This window comes from Loxodonta africana, chromosome 22, assembly GCF_030014295.1.
Source record: "Loxodonta africana isolate mLoxAfr1 chromosome 22, mLoxAfr1.hap2, whole genome shotgun sequence".
NCBI lineage: Eukaryota > Metazoa > Chordata > Mammalia > Proboscidea > Elephantidae > Loxodonta > Loxodonta africana.
Window position 1 is genome coordinate 35,776,478 of NC_087363.1, and position 20,969 is coordinate 35,797,446.

At 48.1% G+C, this 20,969-nt stretch overlaps 1 protein-coding gene across 2 annotated transcripts in view; it reads left to right on the forward strand.

Annotated features, from left to right (window-relative positions):
• Positions 1-12,280: 12,280 nt before the first annotated feature.
• RAB43 (RAB43, member RAS oncogene family) overlaps positions 12,281-20,969 on the forward strand; it is a 43,140-nt gene continuing 34,451 nt past the window's right edge. The window contains exon 1 of one of the 2 annotated variants that reach the window (XM_023547863.2): positions 12,281-12,535. In XM_023547863.2, coding sequence (XP_023403631.1) covers positions 12,332-12,535 — 204 coding nt within the window. In that variant the 5' untranslated portion in view covers positions 12,281-12,331. The remainder of the gene's footprint in view (positions 12,536-20,969) is intronic. The other variant, XM_003409732.4, reaches the window with a different exon arrangement.

Consider the following 20,969-nt stretch of genomic DNA (forward strand, 5'->3'; position numbering starts at 1 on the left):
CTAAAGCCCAGGACCAGGCCTGGTGTCTCTGAGTTTGCCCTGGGGTCCGGCAGTTCCATCATGTGGCTGGGGGCATCAGGGGCCTCAGAGACACCCTGACCCTGTCTCAGCCTCTCGGGCATGTAGGACGGCCAGGCTCAGGCCCAGTGACCAGTTCTTTCCAGGAACCTGTATGCCGCAGGGCCGCCCCACATTTTGATGAGGGTGGAAGTCAGGTTAACAGGCCTGGTCAGCAAATGCCTGGGCCTGCGGCCTCTCAATGGGGGGCTGTGGGCCCTCCTCACCCCAGTCGACAGGTTCTACAGCCGCCAGGGACGGCCAGGCACGGGGGCTCCTTGGGTCAGCCTTCAGCTTTCAGAGCCCCCCACCCAGGGTCTCGTGAGGCATCCAGGGTACAGGCGGGGGAATCTGCATCCTCCATCTGAGGACACCAGGCTCAGGGTGGAGAAGCAACCAGCTGGAGTTCACGCAGGGTCCCCACCCGGGTTCCTTCCTGCCATTGAGCCCTGTCTGCTCATCTGAGGGGCTGGGAGAGGGAAGGGCAGCAGGGCCCCTGCCAGGCCTGGAGACAGAATGGGGGTGTGACCCTGATGTGGATGTGGTCCCCTTGGCCCAGGTCACATTGCTCAGAGGCAACAGAGCCAGTCCCAGGAGCTGTTTGGTTACCAAAATCTGTTTAATGATTTATATTAGCTCTGGTGCTACCAGCAGTATCAGAAAAGAAACTTTTCCATGGACGTATTTCCATAGACTTCCCTCCCGGCCCTGCCCCAGCCTTCCCCCTGTGAGAGTAAAACACCAGTCTCCCTCCTGTTTTGCTTTAACACCCATCACCGGCTCCACCCAGGCCTCTTCACGGCCCTTCTCCCATGGCCCTGGTGGCTGACTGGACACCTGGTCCTCCTCCCCCTGCACCCCAGCCCCCTGAACTCTGCCCTGACCCCACCTGCTCCTGCTCTTGAGCAATTTCTAAACTAGGAAGAGGTGAAAACCTTTTTCCTCTTGCCTGAGAGGCCCTGGGCTGCTGGGAGAGGCCAGGCCTGGCACAGGGAAGGACAGGCGCTGGTTTTGTTCTGTCTCACAGACTTCCCCATCCCTTCATTCCCTGTGACCTTGGGTGCTCAGGTAGCTCCTGGGGAAGAGGGGCATCAGCATCTCACTGTCTCCTCCCAGAGCCCCAAGAGAAGACAGGGGGTGGGGGGGCTTCCTCAAGCCCTTAGCATTTAATCTTTTCTTACAGCAGCATGTTTTTGCTGAACACTGGCCATGGAGCAGCAGAGCCAGAGCCTGCCTAGGGAGATCTGAGCCTTCCCCAGCCCAATACCCACCCCCTTCTGGCATTCCCCCACACATCCCTTCTCTAGCTCTCCTCCCTGCTCCCTCAGGAGGTAGACTGGGAAGCACTTCTGGAGGGCTGACCTAGGACTTTGTGGGGACCTGTAAGTGACCTTGACCACAGCTGGTATTGCCACAGCTAGGAAGTGGAGCTTGGGGGGGAATGAAGAGGCAAAGAGGTAGTTGGAGAAGTGAATTGGAGTAAAGCTGTGGAGACCTTCAATTTGTGGGCTACCCTGAGGGTCTGGAGCTGGCTATTGAAGTGGTTGCACAGGGGAGTGACAGGACCTGGCTTTCTCTGTGAGATCCCTCCTGGCAGGCTGTTTGGGGGTAGGGGGCAGGGAGGGCAGGTTGGACTAGAGACTGAAAGGTGGAAGGAAGCCGGGCCACCTCCAGACAACAGCATGGGGTCTGGTCTGGAGCTGGTGGAGGTTGGAATAGAAGTGCTGAGAGGGAGGTGACCCCATATTTTGAGCCGGAGCCTCAGTGAGGGACTGGTACCATTCACAGAAGCAGGGAGGGTAGGGAGCTGTTTCGGCCATGTGTATGAAGTCTTGGGATTCTGAGGTGGAGAAGAGGGAATGCCTGTGTTTCTGCGGACTCCGGGTGAGCTGAGGGCATCCCTGGAGGAAGCCTGTCCAGCCTCAACCAGTGCCAGCCGCCAGCACCTAGCTCTTTGCTGCATGTTTTTTCTTTATTGCTGCTTTTAGTTTCTAGTATTTTGCAGCAAGCACTCTTCTGTATTAAGAGCACAGTATATTATGATTGGTGTCTGGTCTTCTTCGTTGGTTTTTTTTTTTTTTACATTTATTTCTGATTGAGGGCACATTTTCAGCACTAGTCCACATAAAGCTTGGATGATACAGCAATGGTGATTGTAGAAAGAGGGAAAAAAAGAAGGAAAGATGAGAGGGAGAGAGAAGAAAGAAGGGAAAGAGGGAGGAGAGAGGAAGAAAGGCAGGTACATTGTCACTGTAACCCTTTTGGACATGTTCTGATCCATCAAAGTTGGTGTTGGAGACACACTTCCATTTATCAGCTAAGATGGCACCATGTGGCAATAGCACAGTTTAAAATTCGCAGCTCACCTGCCAGCCAGCTTTACTGGGCAGTTGAGTGGATTCTGGCTCATAATGACCCTATAGGACAGAGTAGAACTGCCCCATAGGGTTTCCAAGGCTATAACCTTTATGAAAGTTGACTGCCACATTTTTCTCCTGAGGCCCGGTTGGTGGGTTCAAACCACTGACCTTTGCAGTTGGCAGCTGAGCGCTTAACCACTGTGCCACCAGGGCTCCTTCAGCCAGCTTTAAGAATGTTAAATTCTTGATACATTGTTTAAAATATAGCACTTGGCATTTTTTCAAACTTTGGGCGTAAAGTGAGTGATAGATCTTTAAACTGCATAATGAATTCGAATTAGCATAATGAGGTTTCAAATAAAATGCCACTGCGTTATTCAGGAATTTACCACTGGAAGAGGAAATTGTTATGCTATTTATTACTTTTTTTAACAGCTTTATTGAGATATAATTTACAAACAAAAACATTCACCTATTAGAAGTGTCTAGCTCTTGAGTGGAAACCCTGGTGGTATAGTGGTTAAGAGCTGTGGCCGCTAACCAAAAGGTCGCAGTTCAAATCCACCAGGCGCTCCTTGGAAACTATGGGGCAGTTCTGCCCTGTCCTGAAGGGTCGCTATGAATCGGAATCAACTTGATGGCAATGGGTTATTTTGGGGGGGGTGGTTATTTTAAGTGTATAATTCATTGACTTTAGTAAACTTCCTGAGTTGTGCAGCCATCACCACAGTCCAGTTTTAGTGTATTTTCATGTTCTAAACCCCTAGTTCCCTTCTGTCATTTACACTTAATGTCAGCGCCCACCCGTGCCCTGGGCAGTCACTGATCTGCTTTCTGTGTCTATAAATCTAATACAGGTTTTTTTTTTTTAACTGCTAAATAATATTTTATTTGACAAATATGCCACAATTTATTCATTTTTTTCTACCAATATACATAACGACTGTTCCTTTTTTTTTTTTTTTTGCTATTACAAAGCTGAAATAGTTTTTTTTTTGGCTTTAATAGAAATTTATTTTCTCACGCTCTAGTAGGCTACAAGTCCAAATTCAGGATGTCGGCTCCAGGGAAAGTCTTTCTCTTTCTGTCGGCTCTGGAGGAAGGTCTTTGTCCTTAATCTTTCCCTGGTGGAGGAACTTCTCAGGCGCAGGGATCCTGTGTCCAAAAGATGTGCTCTTGCTTCTGGTGCTACTTTCTTGGTGGTATGGGGTCCCCAGCTCTCTGCTTGCTTCCCTGTCCTTTTACCTTTTTTTTTCTTTTATTGTGCTTTAAGTGAAAGTTTACAAACCAAGTCAGTCTCTCATACAAAAACTTATATACACCTTGCTGTTTACTCCTAGTTGCTCTTGCTCTAATGAGACAGCACAGTCCTTCCCTCCACTCTCTATTTTTGTGTCCATTTGGCCAGCCTCTTCTCCCCCTGCCTTTTCATTTCTTCTCCAGACAGGAGCTGCCCACATAATCTCATGTGTCTACTTGATCCAAGAAGCTCACTCTTCACCAGTAATATGGGTATTTTTGTTTATTTACTTTTTTATACTTTATTTTATTTTTGTTATTGTTGTTGAGACTGTACACAGCAGAACATACACCAGTTCAAGTATTTCTACATGTGCAATTCAGTGACTGATTACTTTCTTCAAGTTGTGTAACCATTCTCACCCTCCTTTTCTGAGTTGTTCCTCTCTCATTAACATAAACTCACCACCCCCTAACTTTCCTATCTAAACTTTCCAGTTGCTGTTGTCGTTTTGATCCCATATAGATAGATCTTCAAAGAGCATAATGCTCGAGGCAGACATTCTTTACTAGTTCAGCTAACCTCTTGTTTGGTTTTAAGAAGACTTCAGGGGCTATTTTTGGTTTAAGATTTTAGTTTAAAGATTATCTCAGGGCAATAGTGTCAGGGGTTCACTAAGCCTCCATAGCTCCAGAAAGTCTGGAGTCCACGTAATGCAGGTGTTTTTAAGTCTAATCCATACATCAGCCTTTCTGCTCTTTCCCAAGGCCCTCCTTCACCACCACCCACCCAGTCCTAGCCACACTGGGCCCTGTGGTGAAAGAGCAGGCTTATCCCCCCTTTCTGCTTACAAACATGCACGCCTCTTTCAAGGCAAGTTCAAACCTGTCTTCCCCCGTGGAGCTTTCCTTCCCTGCCCCTGGCAGAGTGAGTGAGTGGGGCCCTCTTTCCTGTCCCCCTTGCACTTGGCACCGATCAAGTCCTCCTCCCTGGACCCCTCAACTCCCTCTATGTCAGTGCCTCCACAGCCTTACCTTCTTCCCAGTCTTAGAAGAAGTCTACTTCCTGGAACCCTCTTCCCATAACAGCTTCATAAAGTTGGTGTTCTTTGGGGCTCCACCCTCAGACACTAGACACTCCATGTAGGGCAGCTCCATTAGAGAATAAGCTTCTTAAGGACAGGAACACTTTTTGCTGACTGCCATACTTCCAGCCCAGCATGGAGTCTGGCTGTTGGAGGTGTTCAGTACACGCATGGAATGAAAAATCAAATGAAGGAACAAACCATCACTTCCATTGTCCTGGCCCAGTTTCACCTTGATACTGAGGACCCCTGAATCTCAGCCTCCAGCCCAGACAGCCCTTCCAAATTTCAGACCTAGATGGAAATATCCTCCGCTGAGGTCATGCCGCAAATCCCACCTGGCCCGCCCGAAACCTCTGTTTACTCTAAACCTACTCCTTCTCCTCTTGTGCTTCTTCTTCTTTTTCTTAATAGTAACAGCTTCTTTGAGATATAGTCAACATACCAAACAGTTCACTCATTTAAGGTGGACAGTGTTTTGTTTTGTTTTGTTTGTGGTAAATATATATAACAAAACATTTGCCATTTCAACATTTTTTCACATGTAGAATTCAGGACTTCTGAGGAGAAAGGAAGGAACTTGAGCGGAATGGGCCCCAGAAGGGTTTCCTAACAACCCCTGGGTAGGCTGAATTGGCAGGGACGCACTTTACTGTAAATGTAGAATGTGGCCTGGGCCATATGTAGCTATTTAAAGTTAAATAAAATAAAGCATTAGTACGTCGTTTGTGCTAGCCACATTGTAAGTGCTCAGTAGGCACAGCTAGAGGCTACAGTATTGGACAATACAGGTTTTTATAACATTGCAGAAAGTTGGGCAATGTTGTTATGGAGAGTTTTAGAGGTTTTGAAAAGAGGAGGCCTTGCTTTTAACATCCATTTGGGCACTTTAATAATTTGGTGGGAAGACTGAGTCAGTTTGGTTGAAATAAAGTGCAAGAACCTCTTCCGCTGTGTCCCTACTGTGTGCCTGGTAGGCACGCGTGCTGGGTGTTCTCCTTACTGTCTCTCATGCAGTCCTGTGATAATTCTGAGGTACTGTCATCCCGTTTGGTACATGGGGAAACTGGATTGGAGGGAGACTACATTGCATGAAGCCTCTCATTGCACCAAGAATCAAACACAAATTCATTACAATGCTGATAAGGCCCCCCATGACCCAGGCCTTGACCCCATGTCCTACATGCCCCACTTCCTTTTCACTCTGCTCCAGCCATATTTTTTTTGTTTTCCAGCCATACTGGCCTTTCTTCCCACTGAACATGCCAGCCTCATCTGTGGAATGGGGACAATAAGTGTACCTGCCTAATTAGGGTTGTTCAGAGGATTCAGAGTTGATACTTCCAAAGTGTTGTGAACAGTGCCTGGCCCCGGGTGTCTCAATGAATGTTAGCTACTAATACTGTCTACAGATGAGAAAGCTGTGGGTCAGAGAGCCCTTGTGACTCATCCAAGACCAGTGAGCTCTTCTGTAATGTAGTGAGAAGTTCTCTGAGACCCAGGGCCCCTAACTCCTCACAGGTTTTGTTTGTTGGTTTGTTTTTTTAATGGGGAGAAGCAAGAAGAGAGAACCATTCCTGAGAAGCTAGGCTTCTCATTACTTAAAAATTTTAAATGTTGACAAATCATTTCCAAAAGGGTCATCAGAAACTTCATATCTGTGAGTTGAAAGAAATGAAATTAATCTTATGAGCTCGAACGGGCCAATTGACGTAGGTATTGGTTACTAAATCTTCCAACTTCTTGATAATTTAGCAGGAATTATCTCAGGGGAAAAGGAAGGGGCCCCAGGCTCAGTGTCAAATTCTAACATCGAATGAGAGCAAATAGTGGGAGGCGGGGAGAACCGTGTTAAGGAAATGGGTCTGCTCCCTCAATAACACCAGATCCACTTGTGACAACACGCAGGTCATCCCAACTCCTCCTTCATTCACTCACTGGCTCACTCTAATTACTGAGCACCTGTCGTGCGCCATAACAGCACTGTGCGTCGAGGGTATGATGGTGAACAAGGTGAGCCAGGCCCTGTACTCAGAGCTCCCTCTAGATCAGAGGGTCTCAACCTTGGCTGCGCATAGACTTAAGACATCCCAGTGCCCTGGCTGCACCCCTCACCAATCAAAGCAGAATGTCCAGGGGAGGGACCCAGTGTTATCAGTATTTTTTAACGCACAGATCATTCCAATGTGCAGTGAGAACCCGGAGCCCAGTGCTCAATGGATGAGACAGAGGAGATACGGGATGGTGCTGTGGTAAGCGCAAAGACAGAGTGAAGCAGAGGGCTGTGGGTAAACGGGGAGTGGAAGCAGAGACTGGGAGCAAGGAAGGCTTCTTGGAGGATGTAGTATTTCAGCTGAGATCTGAGACCAAGTGGAAAGTTAGGGAAGGGTAGAGGTCAGGGACCAGCCAGGGAGAGCATCAAACAGTCAGTGAAAAGGGTAAGTAATCCTGGAGTTAAAACAAGGGATTTGGATTTTATCCTGAGGGCACCTGGCACCCAGGAAGGGTTTTAAGGAAGAGCGTGTAGAACTGAGGAGGACAGTTTAGCAACTCTGTGCAAACCCTTTAGAATAACTGTCATGTAAAACCCAACAAGTGACAACATCACATATTTCCATCACGGAACAGCCTCTGGCTACTTGGCTACTTGTGAGTAACAAGATTATCTGTTCAGGTTATTTCCCCAAAAGGAAGGCAAAATCAAGTCCAGATCACTCTGAAGAGAGAACTGCTTGCAGTTTTCAAATGCAAGTTTTTCTAACTTCTGCAAACCCCATTAAGCTTCTAGAGACCTTTTGCCTTAATGTGGAGAACACGAATTGTTACTGTTTTTAGTTGCCTTTGACTCAGCTCCAACTCATGGCAACCTTGTGTACAACAGAAGGCAGCATTGCTTGGTCCTGCACCATCTTCTTGATCATTGGTATGCTCTAGTCCATTGTTGTAGCCACTGTGTATTTGAGTGTCTTAAAGCCTGTGGGGCTTATCTTGCAGCACTATATCCGACAATATTCTGTTGTGATCCATATATGGGTTCCCACTGATTTTTTGAAATAGATCACCAGGCCTTTCTTCTTAGTCTGTCTTTGGGTGCTCTGCTGAAGCCTGTCCACCATGGGTTACCCTGCTGGTATTGGAAATACCAGTCGCATAGCTTCCAGCATCACAGCAACACACAAACTACCACAGTAAAACAAACTGACAGATGAGTGGTGAAATTAGGCCTACTTATATGTCAGCAGCCCTGGTACCCCAATGATTAAGCATTTGCCTGCTAACCACAAGGTCAGCAGTTCAAATCCACCAGCCACTCCTTGGGAATTGCATAGCGCAGTTCTACTCTGTCCTATAGGGCCGCTATGAGTCGAAATCGACTCAATGGTGATGTGTTTTTTTTGTTGTTTATTATATGTTAGGCACAAGGTTTACAAGACAGCTAGGGGGACATGGCTGCTTCTTGGAGCTTACAGCACAGTCGGGGAGATAATAACAAAATAATAAAAAAACAGACAGCAGATAGGAGCTATCTGAAGGAAACCAAGTTTCATCTAGACTCAAGGTCCAGTGAGGTTAAGGGTGGCTCCTCCCTGGCATGAAGCCTAGGGACAGGGTGTTAACTCTTCACCCTCCCACATCTTACTGCAAGGATCACAACCTACCCAAATGCAAGTGGTGACTGGGCTTTCTGGCAAAAGCCACACTCAGACCAACAGGCCCCTACTCCACTCAAACCAATTCCATGTAAGGACAATGTAAAGGCCAATTCAGCCACTTGTCTACCTGCCCCCCAACATACGCATACTTGCAACCATCAGTGTTCTTCAAATGGGTGGGACCCCCGGGATCATCCTGTCTATTGACTCATCTCTCCTTCCCCCCACTCCACCTCATGCTGTGGGTAGCTGCTTTGAATTGGAGGTGGGAGGTTGTTTTACGGGGTTCTGTGCTTTGACATGTCCCACCTTCCCAAAGCCGAATCCAGCATACAAAAGTCTCCCATCCCCATCACCTTCTGTCTCATTTTACCTGGGAATGGAGGCTATTTCCTGCCCCTCTAGGTCTCTGGTCCTGTCCAAAGGACCAAAGCTGAGTTCCCAAAATTGCTTTCGATAGCACTGTGGGGATTCCTGTCTGGTACTGTTTGGTATTGTCTTAGTTATCTATTGCGCTATAACACAAGTACCACAAATGGGTGGCTTTAACAAACAGAAATTTATTTTCTCACAGTTTAGGATGCTGTAAGTCTGAAATCAGGGTCCTGGTTCTAGGAGGAGGCAGTTTCTGTCAGTTCTGGGGTAAGGTCCTCTTTGCTTCTATTCCTTGACTCCTTGGTGATCTTCATGTGACATGGCATCTATCTTCCCCCATCTCTGCTTTGCTTCCGTGCTCAATCTGCTCCTTTTATATCTCAAAAGAGATTGACTCAAGACATACCCTACACTAATACTGTCTTATGAGCATAACAAAGAAAACTCATTCCCAAATGAGATGATAACCACAGGTATAGTGGCTAGGATTTACAGCACATATTTTGGGGGGGAACACAATTCAATCCATAACATTCTACCCTTTGCCCTTCCCAAATTCATGTCCTTCCCACATGCAAGACATATTCTCCCCATCACATCATCCCAAACATCTTAAATCAACCCCATCTTCTGAAACATCTAAATCAAATATGGGTAAAACTTTAGGCATATTCCATCCTGGGGAAAAATTCCTCTACATTTGTGAACCTATGGAATCTATAATACAAGTATTCTGCTTCCAAAGTTCAATGGCGGAACAGCCACAAGGTAGACATTTCCATGACAAATGGGAGAAATTGAAGGGAAAGAAGGGATAACAGGCAACAAGCAAGTTCAAAACCCAGGGGAACAAACTACATTAACTCTTAAGGCTTGAAAATAGTCTTCTTTTCTCTGAGATCATTTGGGTAATAATGGCGCTCCCCTCAAGACTTTGGGTGTTGGCCACACTTTCTGGATTCTGGGTGGAGGCCCCTTGGCCCTGGGCTTCAGCCTCACTGCCCAGGCCCACTGGGATGGCAACTCTGCTCTCTCAGCTTTGGGTAGCCCCATTCTCCTAGTCCATCTAAGCACCGACCTCAGCCCCTTGGCCATGGCAGGCCCCTTCTGCTTCTTGGGAATGGCAACCCCACCCACTCCCGTTTTGGTCAGTGGCCCCAATCCCTGGGCACACCAGAAGGGCAGCCCTTCACTCTGGAACCAAGTTGGTGAAGATCTGACTCTTTCAAACCTAGGAGGCTGTGGCTCCACCCTTTGAGATCTAGGAAAACCTAGCTCCACCCTTTGAAACTTAGAAGGACATAGTTCCACCCTTTGAAACCAAGTCAGCCCTGCTTCCTGTGCTCCTTTGAACATTTCTGCTGAACTTCAAACTTCTCCAGGGATGATCCTTTTCTTGGAGGACAATAGATGTATCTCCTTTGGCTTGTTTCATGCCTGTAGAATTCCAAGAGCTAGACAGCTTTCTTTCCTTTAGTCCTGTCCCTATACCCTTCAGTCTAAACTGATAGGTTTTCTGCTGTGGTAGTTGGTTAGATCCATCAGCCCTAGGTGCGGTGCAGTGAATTACTTAATATGGCCCTTCTGGCCATAGTCTTTGTGACTCCCACACAATGATTGGGTGGGACTATGCAAATGAGGTATTGTGGCCCACCAAGGGAAATGGACAGCTTGCTGCTAATGCAAATAAGGTGTATGGGATCCTTGTGGGGTGGGACCATGCAAATAAGATGTGTGGAACCCTGATGAAGGGATTGGTCAGTTTTGCTATCTGCTAGGCTTAAAGGGAGACACACAGAGAGAGAAGCAGCAGCTGTAACACAGAAGAGAGGAAGAGAGGGCAGGGCAGCAGTAGCAAGATGGCATGAACCAGGAGACTGGTGTGAGATGGCCATGGTAGGGCTTGCTCACCCATAGATCTAACGCTTGCCCAGAGAAGGCCCCGAGCAGGGCCCCAAGAAAGGTATAGATTTTTCTGTTTTGTTCAATGATGTATTCCAAGGCCCTAGAACAGCACCTGGCTCATAAAAAAAAAAAAAAAAATCGTTGCCATTGAGTTGATTCTGACTCATAGCAACCCTATAGGACAGAGTAGAGCTGCCCATAGGGTTTTCAAGAAGTGGCTGGTGGATTCGAACTGCCGACCTTTTGGTTAGCAACCATAGCTTTAAACCACTGTACCACCAGGGCTCATAGTGGGCATTAATCAAATTTATTGAATTAAATAGAACTGGGGTACTACAAAGGGGCTTCCTGAAGAGGTGTGTTCTCAGTCCCACTGTGGTAGTTGCGAAGCCCTTTGGGGGATATGTCCTATTTGATCTTTGGGACTCATTCTTTCTGAGGACTCCTGCTTCACCGTAGCATCTCAGAAGCTGTCTGTCCTTCCACAGAGTTCCCCACAAGCCTCCCTTGTTCCTGGGCTTAGGCTGGTCTTTGGTGATTTTGGCTAAGTCAGTTCCCCCAGCTGGATACATAACTGCACCTGAGCCAGTGGGACTAGTAGGCTGTCTTTTGGTGAAGGGATCACCCAACTCCTTCTGGACTAACGTCTCATCAAATGGGGGTCCCTAACTCCCCTCTCTTGAGAGTCCTGGGCGGGGTGGGGGGGGTAGGTTTCACCTTAAGCACACAGCCTTCAATTCCCTCTCTCCACAAAGAGGTTGGCTCCCTCCCCAGCTCTGCAGCCAGTTTAGCTTCTGGCCTCACTGATGCTGTCTCCTTCCCTCCTTGTAATATGTCAGGCCTTTCCCCTCTTCAGTATGGGTAAATGCTCATGCCTCTGTTAGGATTCTCCATTGTTAGTATGAGCACTGTGGTGACCTGCCATAGTTGCTCCCTTTGCCAGTGATCTCGGGCTAGTGGAGGGCATTCTGAGAGCAGGGTTAATAGGCTCCCAGGCCTGCAGGCCCAGAGAATCCCCTCAAGTCTGGGAGGGCAACAGGAAGCAGAGCCCAGACAGGCCGCCCAGGTCTGCGGGGAGCCGCACGCCCGGGACAGGCTGGGACTCGGGACTGGGCTGGCGGCTGTGCTGAGAAAGGGTCTGAGGTGGGCTGTGATGGCTGGGGCGATGCGGAGGGAGAGACAAACACACCGTGGGACCTCGGCGAGGTGCCGGGGGCGGAGCTGAGGAGGTGTGGGCGGGGACTGCGGAGATGCTGTGGGCGGGGACTCGGGCTTGGGGGCGGAGCTGAGGCGCGGGGTGTTAACGGAGGACCGAGCCGAGGCGGCACCCAGGGCGGAGTCGGGCCGGGGGCGGCTCCGCGGGCGGGCCTCAGGGCTGGACTGCCCCAGCCGGGAGCCGAGGGTCGGGCCCGGAGCTCGGCGGAGGGCTGGGCTAGGCGAGTCCCGGGAGGAGCCGGGGCCGGCTGGGTCCTTGTCCGGCCGGAGGTGGTGCGGGGGCCGGGGCGGGGCCGAGCCGAGGCCGGCGGTCGGCAGCGTCAGTCCCCCAGGTAGCGCCGGCGGCTCCACGTCGCCAGGCGGCTGGCGGGCGGGCGCGGGCGTAGCTCGGCCCGCGCGCGGCATCCGTGCGCCTAGGCCGGCCCTTCGGCTCCGCGAGGTCATGGCGGGGCCGGGCCCGGGCCCGGGGGACCCGGACGAACAGTATGATTTCCTGTTCAAGCTGGTGCTGGTGGGGGACGCGAGCGTGGGCAAGACGTGCGTGGTGCAGCGCTTCAAGACGGGCGCCTTCTCGGAGCGCCAGGGCAACACCATCGGCGTCGACTTCACCATGAAAACGTTGGAGATCCAGGGCAAGCGAGTCAAGGTGGGAGGCCCGGCCCGGGCGGGCTGGCCCCGGGGCTGCGGGCCCAGGTGACGCCTCTGCCCTCCCGGGCTGCTCTGCGGCCCGGGCACCGGCGGGCCCCCGACAGGTTCGCCCTCCGCAGGCGGGCGGGGGGCTACCTGAGCCCCAGGCCGGCAGCGAGCGACCTCCGGGTGGTTCTGAGATTTCTTGCAAACCCTTTTTCTTTGCCTTTCTCTTCCTTCTCTCGGAGCAGGCCTGGGCCTCGGGGTCTGGGCCAGGTTCAAGCCCGCAAATCTGGTTTGACCCCGGTTCTTCGCAAATCGCCGGCCCTTGGTTCTGTGTGTGAGCGGGGCGGTGGATGGAAGAGAAGTCCCTGCCCTCCCGAGCTTACACCCTGGGGGGACCGTGCTCTGAAATCACTTCGCCTGCGGACGGCAGCCTGTGAGATCGAGTTCTGTCGCCCGCCCGACCCAACCCCTGGCCGTTCTGACCGCTCCCCACCGGGGGCCACTCCGGGGACTCGGTGCGCGCCCCCGGCGCAGCCTGCTGGTGGGGAATCCAGCCAGAGAAGTACACCCCCACTGACAAGGAGGGATCAGGAAGTAGCTGCTGCTAGGACCTGAGGGCCAAAACTTTTTGTCAGAATTTCCAGCCTGGCCACGCCTCTCTGCAGTCTCTTTGTGGACCTGGTGGTGGAACTTTCCTCGAGATGGGCCAGCCCCGGGTCCCCTCCCCCAGCTGCTCTGGAGTTAGATGGAAACTGAAAACTTCACAGATACCGGAAGGTGGGGGAGAGGACCAAGTGTTAGCAATGGCTCCGCATAGAAACGGCAGGATGTAGTTGCCTTGGGGGGTGCAATGTCCTGGTAATGTTCTGATAAATAATGTTTGTGATTAACAAAACAGAGTTTCTAACCTAGGTGTCAGGACCGAGCATCGTTCTTGTTCACAAGTGGCACTGAATACCTTTACTTCACTGTACTGTACAGCAAGGCTTTTCGTTCTTTCATGGTTTCCAGTTCCCAGGACAACTCTTAACAGCACAGGGCCGGGCAGTACAGGGCAGGTGTTATCTCTGTGTCTCACAGATGGGGAGACCCTGGCTCAGAAGTGTTGTGTGGACAGGAAGTAGAGCCACAGTGGTTGGCATCTGTTGAGCCCCTGACCAGAGCTTGCCCAGGCGCCCTCCTGCCCGCCTGCTCTACCACTCTCGGCTGCTGTAGGCCTGCAGAGTGTGGTCTTTGGCTAGGATACTTAGCTGGTTGTCTTTGTTTCAGTACAATTGGGATCCTTTCTGGGTGTGGCTTCCCTCCTGCCCCTCCGTGGAGAAAAAAGTAAATCAGCAGTCTTTACAACAGATGACAGTGCCTCTCTGGAGTAGATGTGACATGGGAAGCAGAAACTCTTGACAGTTTTGCAGTCTCCTGATCTCTGTGTCCTTCTGGTCTCCTTGGACTAGAAGGAAATGAGGTGCAGACAAGAGCTCTGATTCATTCAGAACCAGCCCCTTGGAGCAGGTGGCTTGGGAAGGGCTGTGTCCATGGAGGAGTTGGTGTCGCTCTGATGCTGCCAGCAGTGACAGAGGGAGTGGAGTGTTTAAAATAGAGCCATAAAGAACAGCAGTGTTCTCAAGGCGTCTGCCCGCTCCCCGAGTGTTTGTGGCTGCCCAGTGCTGACGGTGGTCAAGGAGGGGGCAGAGTGTTCCTGTTTACCTGTTGAGATAACAGCTTGTGCCCAGTGGAGCTCAGGGTGTACTGTGTACCCGGGCATAGGTTATGCAATGAAGGGCAGAGCAGTTAGTTGTTTCTTTTCCAATGGCCACTTCCAGATTGTTCCTAGGAGACAGGCTGGTGGACTGGGAGTAGAGAGGACCCGCAGTGTAGGCATGGTCAGACTTCTCAATAGTTATAGTGGCTGCCCTTCTCCACAGGTTGGGTGTGCCAGCTGCTTTACAGATGTGTGCTGTACCCCCCGCTGTACGCAGGTAGTAAGTGACAGAATTGGGAAATTTTCTTCTAGTTTTTTTGACTCCAAAGTATTGAGGCCTCTTCTCTACCCCAGACGATTGTTTGTAGTGGGAAGCCTTTGGCAATTGTTTACCTCTTCATTTTACCGTCAGGGAAACTGAAGCCCAGCACACTGAAGAGGCTCAGTCACAGCCACCTGAGTTAAAATTGAGCAGCATTGAGTGGGGAGCCCTGTCTTTCAGGTCAGGATTTCTGGAATCTGCTGACCCAATATAAGTATCAGCTTTAGCTTTCCTCTCAGTAAAATATCTCGAAGGGGTCTTCCAGCAGTGTGATTTTTTTTTTTTTTAAAGCTGGGCTTATTGAGATTTAATTTACACACAGTAAAATTCCACCTATTTTAAGTGTACAGCTCTCTGAATTTTGGCAAACATGTACAGTCATGTAACCACTACCACAAAGGGATATACACTACATTTCCATCAACCCAAAAAGTTCCCTCGTGTCTCTTTGTTGACAGTTTACTCTCTTTACCCTAGCAACCCCCTGATTTCTTTTCTGTCTTTTTAGTTTCAGCAATGTGATTTTTTTTTAATTGTAAAAATACACATAACAAAGTACACATCATCTCAACAATTTCTACATGTGTAATTCAGCAATGTGATTTTAACTGGAACCTTTACTGAACCAGATTTTTTATTGTTTCTGCAGAAAGCGAACCCATATCACAGATTTACTTGAAAATCTTTTCAGGGCCCATCCTGGGTTCAACAAGCATATCGCTCTATTTCCTATCCCTCTTCTCCCTGTAATTATTTACTATAATACTGGGTTTTGTTAGAGCTTGAGGAACCTTAGAGACAGATCACCTACTGGCTTTCCAGCTCTTAGTTCTAGTGCTTGGGAGGCCACTAGGGCAGAGGTTTAGAAGGTCTTTAAATAGCTTCCCACCAGCCAGAGGAATACTACTTTTATCTAGTTTTATATTGAGGTTCCACTTGTTTTTATTCGATTACAGAGTTCTGCTGCTAAAAAAAAATGAAAATCACAACTCTAATTAAACCATCTTAGTTCTATGGTGACTTCCCATTGCAACCAGAAAACTTTCTAAACTCCTTACCCTAAGAGATTGGCCATGTGCGTGCCTCGCTGACTTTGTCTCCCTCCACTCTGCCTCTCATTCACTACACTCTAGCCATACCTGCCTTTTCTGTTCTTCCAACAAGCCAGATTCATTCTTGCCTCAGGACCTTTGCATTTGTTTCCCTGCAAATGCAGATCTTGTAACCACTACTTCCTTATCATGGAGGTCCCAACTCTTCAGAGAGGCCTTCCCTGAACTCCAGTCACTCTGTTCCATTACTCTGTTTTACATTTTTGTAGCACTTACCAGTACTTGAAATTACCTTGTCTTCCCTAGTAGGATTAAGTGCCTTGAAAGTACGGGGGTCTGCTGGTCTTGTACACCTGTGAACCCTGCACCTAGAATAGTGTCAGACACATAGTGCTCAATACATGTCTGTTGATTGGCTGATTTTTTTTTTTTAATTTTATTGTGCTTTAAGTGAAAGTTTACAAATCAAGTCAGTCTGTCACATATAAGCTTATATACACCTTACTCCACACTCCCACTTACTCTCCCCATAATGAGTCAGCCCGCTCCCTCCTTCCAGTCTCTCCTTTCGTGACAATTTTGCCAGTTTCTAACCCTCTCTGCCCTCCTATCTCCCCTCCAGACAGGAGATGCCAACACAGTCTCAAGTGTCCACCTGATACAAGTAGCTCACTCTTCCTCAGCATCTCTCTCCAACACATTGTCCAGTCCCTTCCATGTCTGATGAGTTGTCTTCGGGAATGGTTCCTGTCCTGGGCCAACAGAGAGTTTGGGCACCATGACTGCCGGGATTCCTCTAGTCTCAGTCAGACCATTAAGTCTGGTCTTTTTATGAGAATTTGGGGTCTGCATCCCACTGATCTCCTGCTCCCTCAGGGGTTCTGTGTTGTGCTCCCTGTCAGGGCAGTCATCGGTTGTGGCCGGGCACCATCTAGTTCTTCTGGTCTCAGGATGATGTAAGTCTCTGGTTCATGTGGCCCTTTCTGTCTCTTGGGCTCATAGTTATCGTGTGACCTTGGTGTTCTTCATTCTCCTTTGATCCAGGTGGGTTGAGACCAATTGATGCATCTTAGATGGCCGCTTGTTAGCATTTAAGACCCCAGATGCCACATTTCAAAGTGGGATGCAGAATGTTTTCATAATAGAATTATTTTGCCAAATGGCTTAGAAGTCCCCTTAAGCCATAGTCCCCAAACCCCCGCCCTTGCTTCGCTGACCTTCGAAGCATTCAGTTTATCCTGGAAACTGCTTTTGGTCCAGTCCAGTTGAGCTGACCTTCCATGTATTGAGTATTGTCCTTCCCTTCACCTAAAGTAGTTCTTACCTACTAACTAATCAGTAAATAACCCTCTCCCACCCTCCCTCCCTCCCCCCCGTAACCACAAAAGTATGTGTTCTTCTCAGTTTATACTATTTCTCAAGATCTTATAATAGTGGTCTTATACAATATTTGTCCTTTTGCCTCTGACTAATTTCACTCAGCATAATGCCTTCCAGGTTCCTCCATGTTATGAAATGTTTCATAGATTCATCACTGTTCTTTATTGATGCGTAGTATTCCATTGTGTGAATATACCACAATTTATTTATCCATTCATCCATTGATGGACACCTTGGTTGCTTCCAGCTTTTTGCTATTGTATACAGAGCTGCAATAAACATGGGTGTGCATATATCTGTTCGTGTAAAGGCTCTTATTTCTCTAGGGTATATTCTGAGGAGTGGGATTTCTGGGCTGTATGGATTGGCTGATTTTTATTTACAAAGAGAAAGTTGAGGCCAAGATAAGTGAAGTGATCGGCTTACCCGAGTTTACACATGAGTCAGTGTCAAAACCAGGAGTTGAACCTAAGGTCTGGCTGGCTCCTAAGCCTAGAGCTCATTTTTACGCCGGGCCACCCTTTTTATTTTCTCTGAGTTCCCAACGATGACGCTGAGGTTCTTTCTGCAAGTTAATGAGGCTAGTGAAAATGCAGTTGTGGCCACTGTATTTACTGAGAGAATTTGGACCTGCATTTTCTAAAGATTTTCGATACCGAGTGTTGAAACCCAAGAGAGCTTCAGGGTATTTGTCGGTTAACCTGAACATTTAGGTAGCCCCAAACAGCTCATACTCCCTGCTATTGTGGTTAATAAGATTTTGTATGTGGTCATCCCTTGTGGATTCATTTGGCTCAGGCTACACAGACTGGACTTAGAAAGTGAGTCTGGTGCTGCTAGTCTCTCCAGTTGTAGAGTCTCTGATAAAGAATACTAGGTTAGCAGCCTGAAGGTCTAGATCTTACTTCCAGCCCTGTCACAACCTTGGGCAATGTATTTTCCCTTCTTGGAGCCTCAGGTTTCCTCATTTATGAAATGGTACTAATGATCTTTGCTCTGCCTATTTCTTAGGGTTGTTGGATAATTATGGATGTGCTTAAAATTTCCTTTACTTATTTTTGAATAGATAATATAGTCAAATGGTTCAAAATTTCAAAATTTGACAGATTTGAAAGGGTATACTGTAAAAAACCTCCCTTCTACCTTTGTCAGGAGTCCTTGGGTGGTTCAGACGGTTAAGCACTGAACTATTAGCTGAAAGGTTGGTGGTTTGAATCTACCCAGAGACACCTCTGAAGACAGGTCTGGAGATCTGCTTCCAAAAGGTCACTGCCTTGAAAACCCTATGGAGCAGTTCTACTCTGCATACATAGGGTCGCCATGAGTCGGAATTGATTGGAAGGCAACGAACAAAAACAATCACCAGACCCACCTTTGTCCCCCAAGCCATCCATTTCCTTCTTAGAGGCAATCAGTGTTACCCATTTCTTGTTGATCCTGAAAGTGGTGTTGCAAATAGAGCTCAGAAAATTACAAATATAAGGAATTATTTTATTATTGCTGTTGTTACCATTCTCCTCCTTAGATCAGCCAGGTTGTTACTTAACTCACTCCTTCCCTGCCCCTCACTCCTCCACATCTTACTGTCCCCCAGGAAATCTCAGCCAGCCCTAAATCCTTAAAACATCCAGACCTCCCTCTCTTCTACTCAGCCTTATCTAGGACAACACAAAGGCCTGTTATGTAAATGCTTTTTTGCAGATCGCTTAGGAACACAGGCCTGAAGTGCATGCACAGAGGTTAGCCTTGTAGGATCGTACTCCGTTGATTTGATTCTGTATCAGATTCGCTCTCCACTTGTCGGGCATGTTGCCAGACCGCTCCTTCACAGAGGTAAAATTTATGCCCTCGGGCCTGGGCCTCTAGATTTCTGGACCGTTGACCTGGCAATCAAACTTTCCTTGGCCCTACAAGTCATCTTTCTTTTTGTAGATGCCCCTGGTACCTCCAAAGAGGGGACAGGGGTGGGGTAAAGGGAGATAGTTTTCTTTTTTCATTTTTTAAATTGTGCTTTAGGTGAAAATTTACAGCTCAAGTTAGTTTCTTATACAAAAATTTATACGCACGTTGTTATGTGACCCTAGTTGCTATCCTTATAATGTGACCACCCATACCTCCTTTCCACCCTGGATTTTCTGTGTCCATTCAGCCAGCTCCTGCCCCTTTCTGTCTTCTCATCTCACCTCCGGACAGGAGCTGCCCATTTAGTCTCGTGTATCTACTTGAACTAAGAAGCACACTCTGCACGAGTATCATTTTATGTCTTATAGTCCAATCTATTCTTTGTCTGAAGAGTTGACTTTGGGAATGGTTTTAGTTCTGGGTTAACAGAGAGTCCGGGGGCCATGTCTTCTGGGGTTCCTCCAGTCTCAATCAGACCATTAAGTCTGGTCTTTTTACTAGAATTTGAGTTCTACATCCCACTTTTCTCTTTCTCCGTTAGGGACTCTCTGTTGTATTCCTGTCAGGGTGGTCATTGGTGGTAGCTGGGCACCATCTAATTCTTCTGGCCTCAGACTGCCGAAGTCTCTGGTTTATATGGCCCCTTTTGTCTCTTGTCTCTTGGGCTAATTTTTTCCTCGTGTCTTTGGTGTTCTTCATTCTCCTTTGCTCCAGGTGGGCTGGGATCAATTGATGCATCTTAGATGGCCGCTTGTTAGCTTTTAAGACCCTAGACGCCACTCACCAAAGTGGGATGCAGAACATTTTCTTAATAAACTTTGTTATGCCAGTCGACCTAGAAGTCCCCTGAAACCATGGTCCCCAGCCCCCTGCCCTGACTTCACTGCCCCTCAAAGTGTTTAGTTGTGTTCAGGAAAACTTCTCAGCTTTTGGTTTAGTCTGGTGGTGCTGACTTCTCCTGTATTGTGTGTTGTCCTTCCCTTCACCTAAAGTAATTCCTGTCTACTGTCTAGTTAGTGGAAACCCTGGTGGTGTAGTGGTTAAGCGCTACAGCTGCTAACCAAAAGGTCGGCAGTTCAGAGCCACCAGGCGCTCCTTGGAAACCCTATGGGGCAGTTCTGCACTGACCTATAGGGTCGCTATGAGCCGGACTCGACAGTAACAGGGTTGGTGTTTTTTTTTGGTTTATCTAGTTAGTGAATTCCTCTCTCCCTCCCTCCCCACACTTGTAATCATCAAAGAATGTTTTCTTCTGTGTTTAACCTTTTCTTGAGTTATTATAATAGTGGTCTCATACAATATTTGTCCTTCAATGACTGACTAGTTTCACTCAGCATAATGCCTTCCAGATTCATCCATGTTATGAGACGTTTCGTGGATTCATCATGGTTCTTTATCAGTGTGTAATATTCCATTGTGTGAATATACCATAATTTGTTTATCCATCTGTCTGTTGATGAGCACCTAGGTTGTTTCCATTTTTTGCTATTGTGAACAGTGCTGCAATGAACATGGGTGTGCGTGCACATACCTATTTGTGTGATGGCTCTTACTTCTCTAGGATATATTCCAAAGAGTGTGATTGCTGGATTGTATGGTACTTCTATTTCTAGCTTTTTAAGGAAGCGCCAAATTGATTTCCAAAGTGGCTGTACCATTTTACATTCCCACCAGGAATGTATAAGTGTTCCAATTGGGAGATGGTTTCTTTTTTAAAGTTTGCATCCTTAGTCCTTCCAGTCAGGCGTCTGGCTTCACTCGTGCACTTTTCAAATTTGGATAAAATTAGGTTGACTTTTTTCAGTTTTGGTCAGAAATAGCAAAAGGGCTGTTAGATAAGAAAGAAGTTCTAGGTCATGCTGTTTGTCTGAAGAAATCTGTTCTCGATGGCAGCAACAACCAACCTAATTGTAAAATAAACCTTGCCTCCCGAGGCTTCTTGTGCTTCTGAGGCAGCGTGCACAGTGGAAGATGGCAGAAAGGGAGTCAGCTTTGGAGCCACGCTGTACCAGGTTAGAATCGTGGCTTTGCATTGTCTTCCCCTGGCCATGCGACTTCATCTCTTCCATCTGTTTCATCCCTCCTTTTCAGG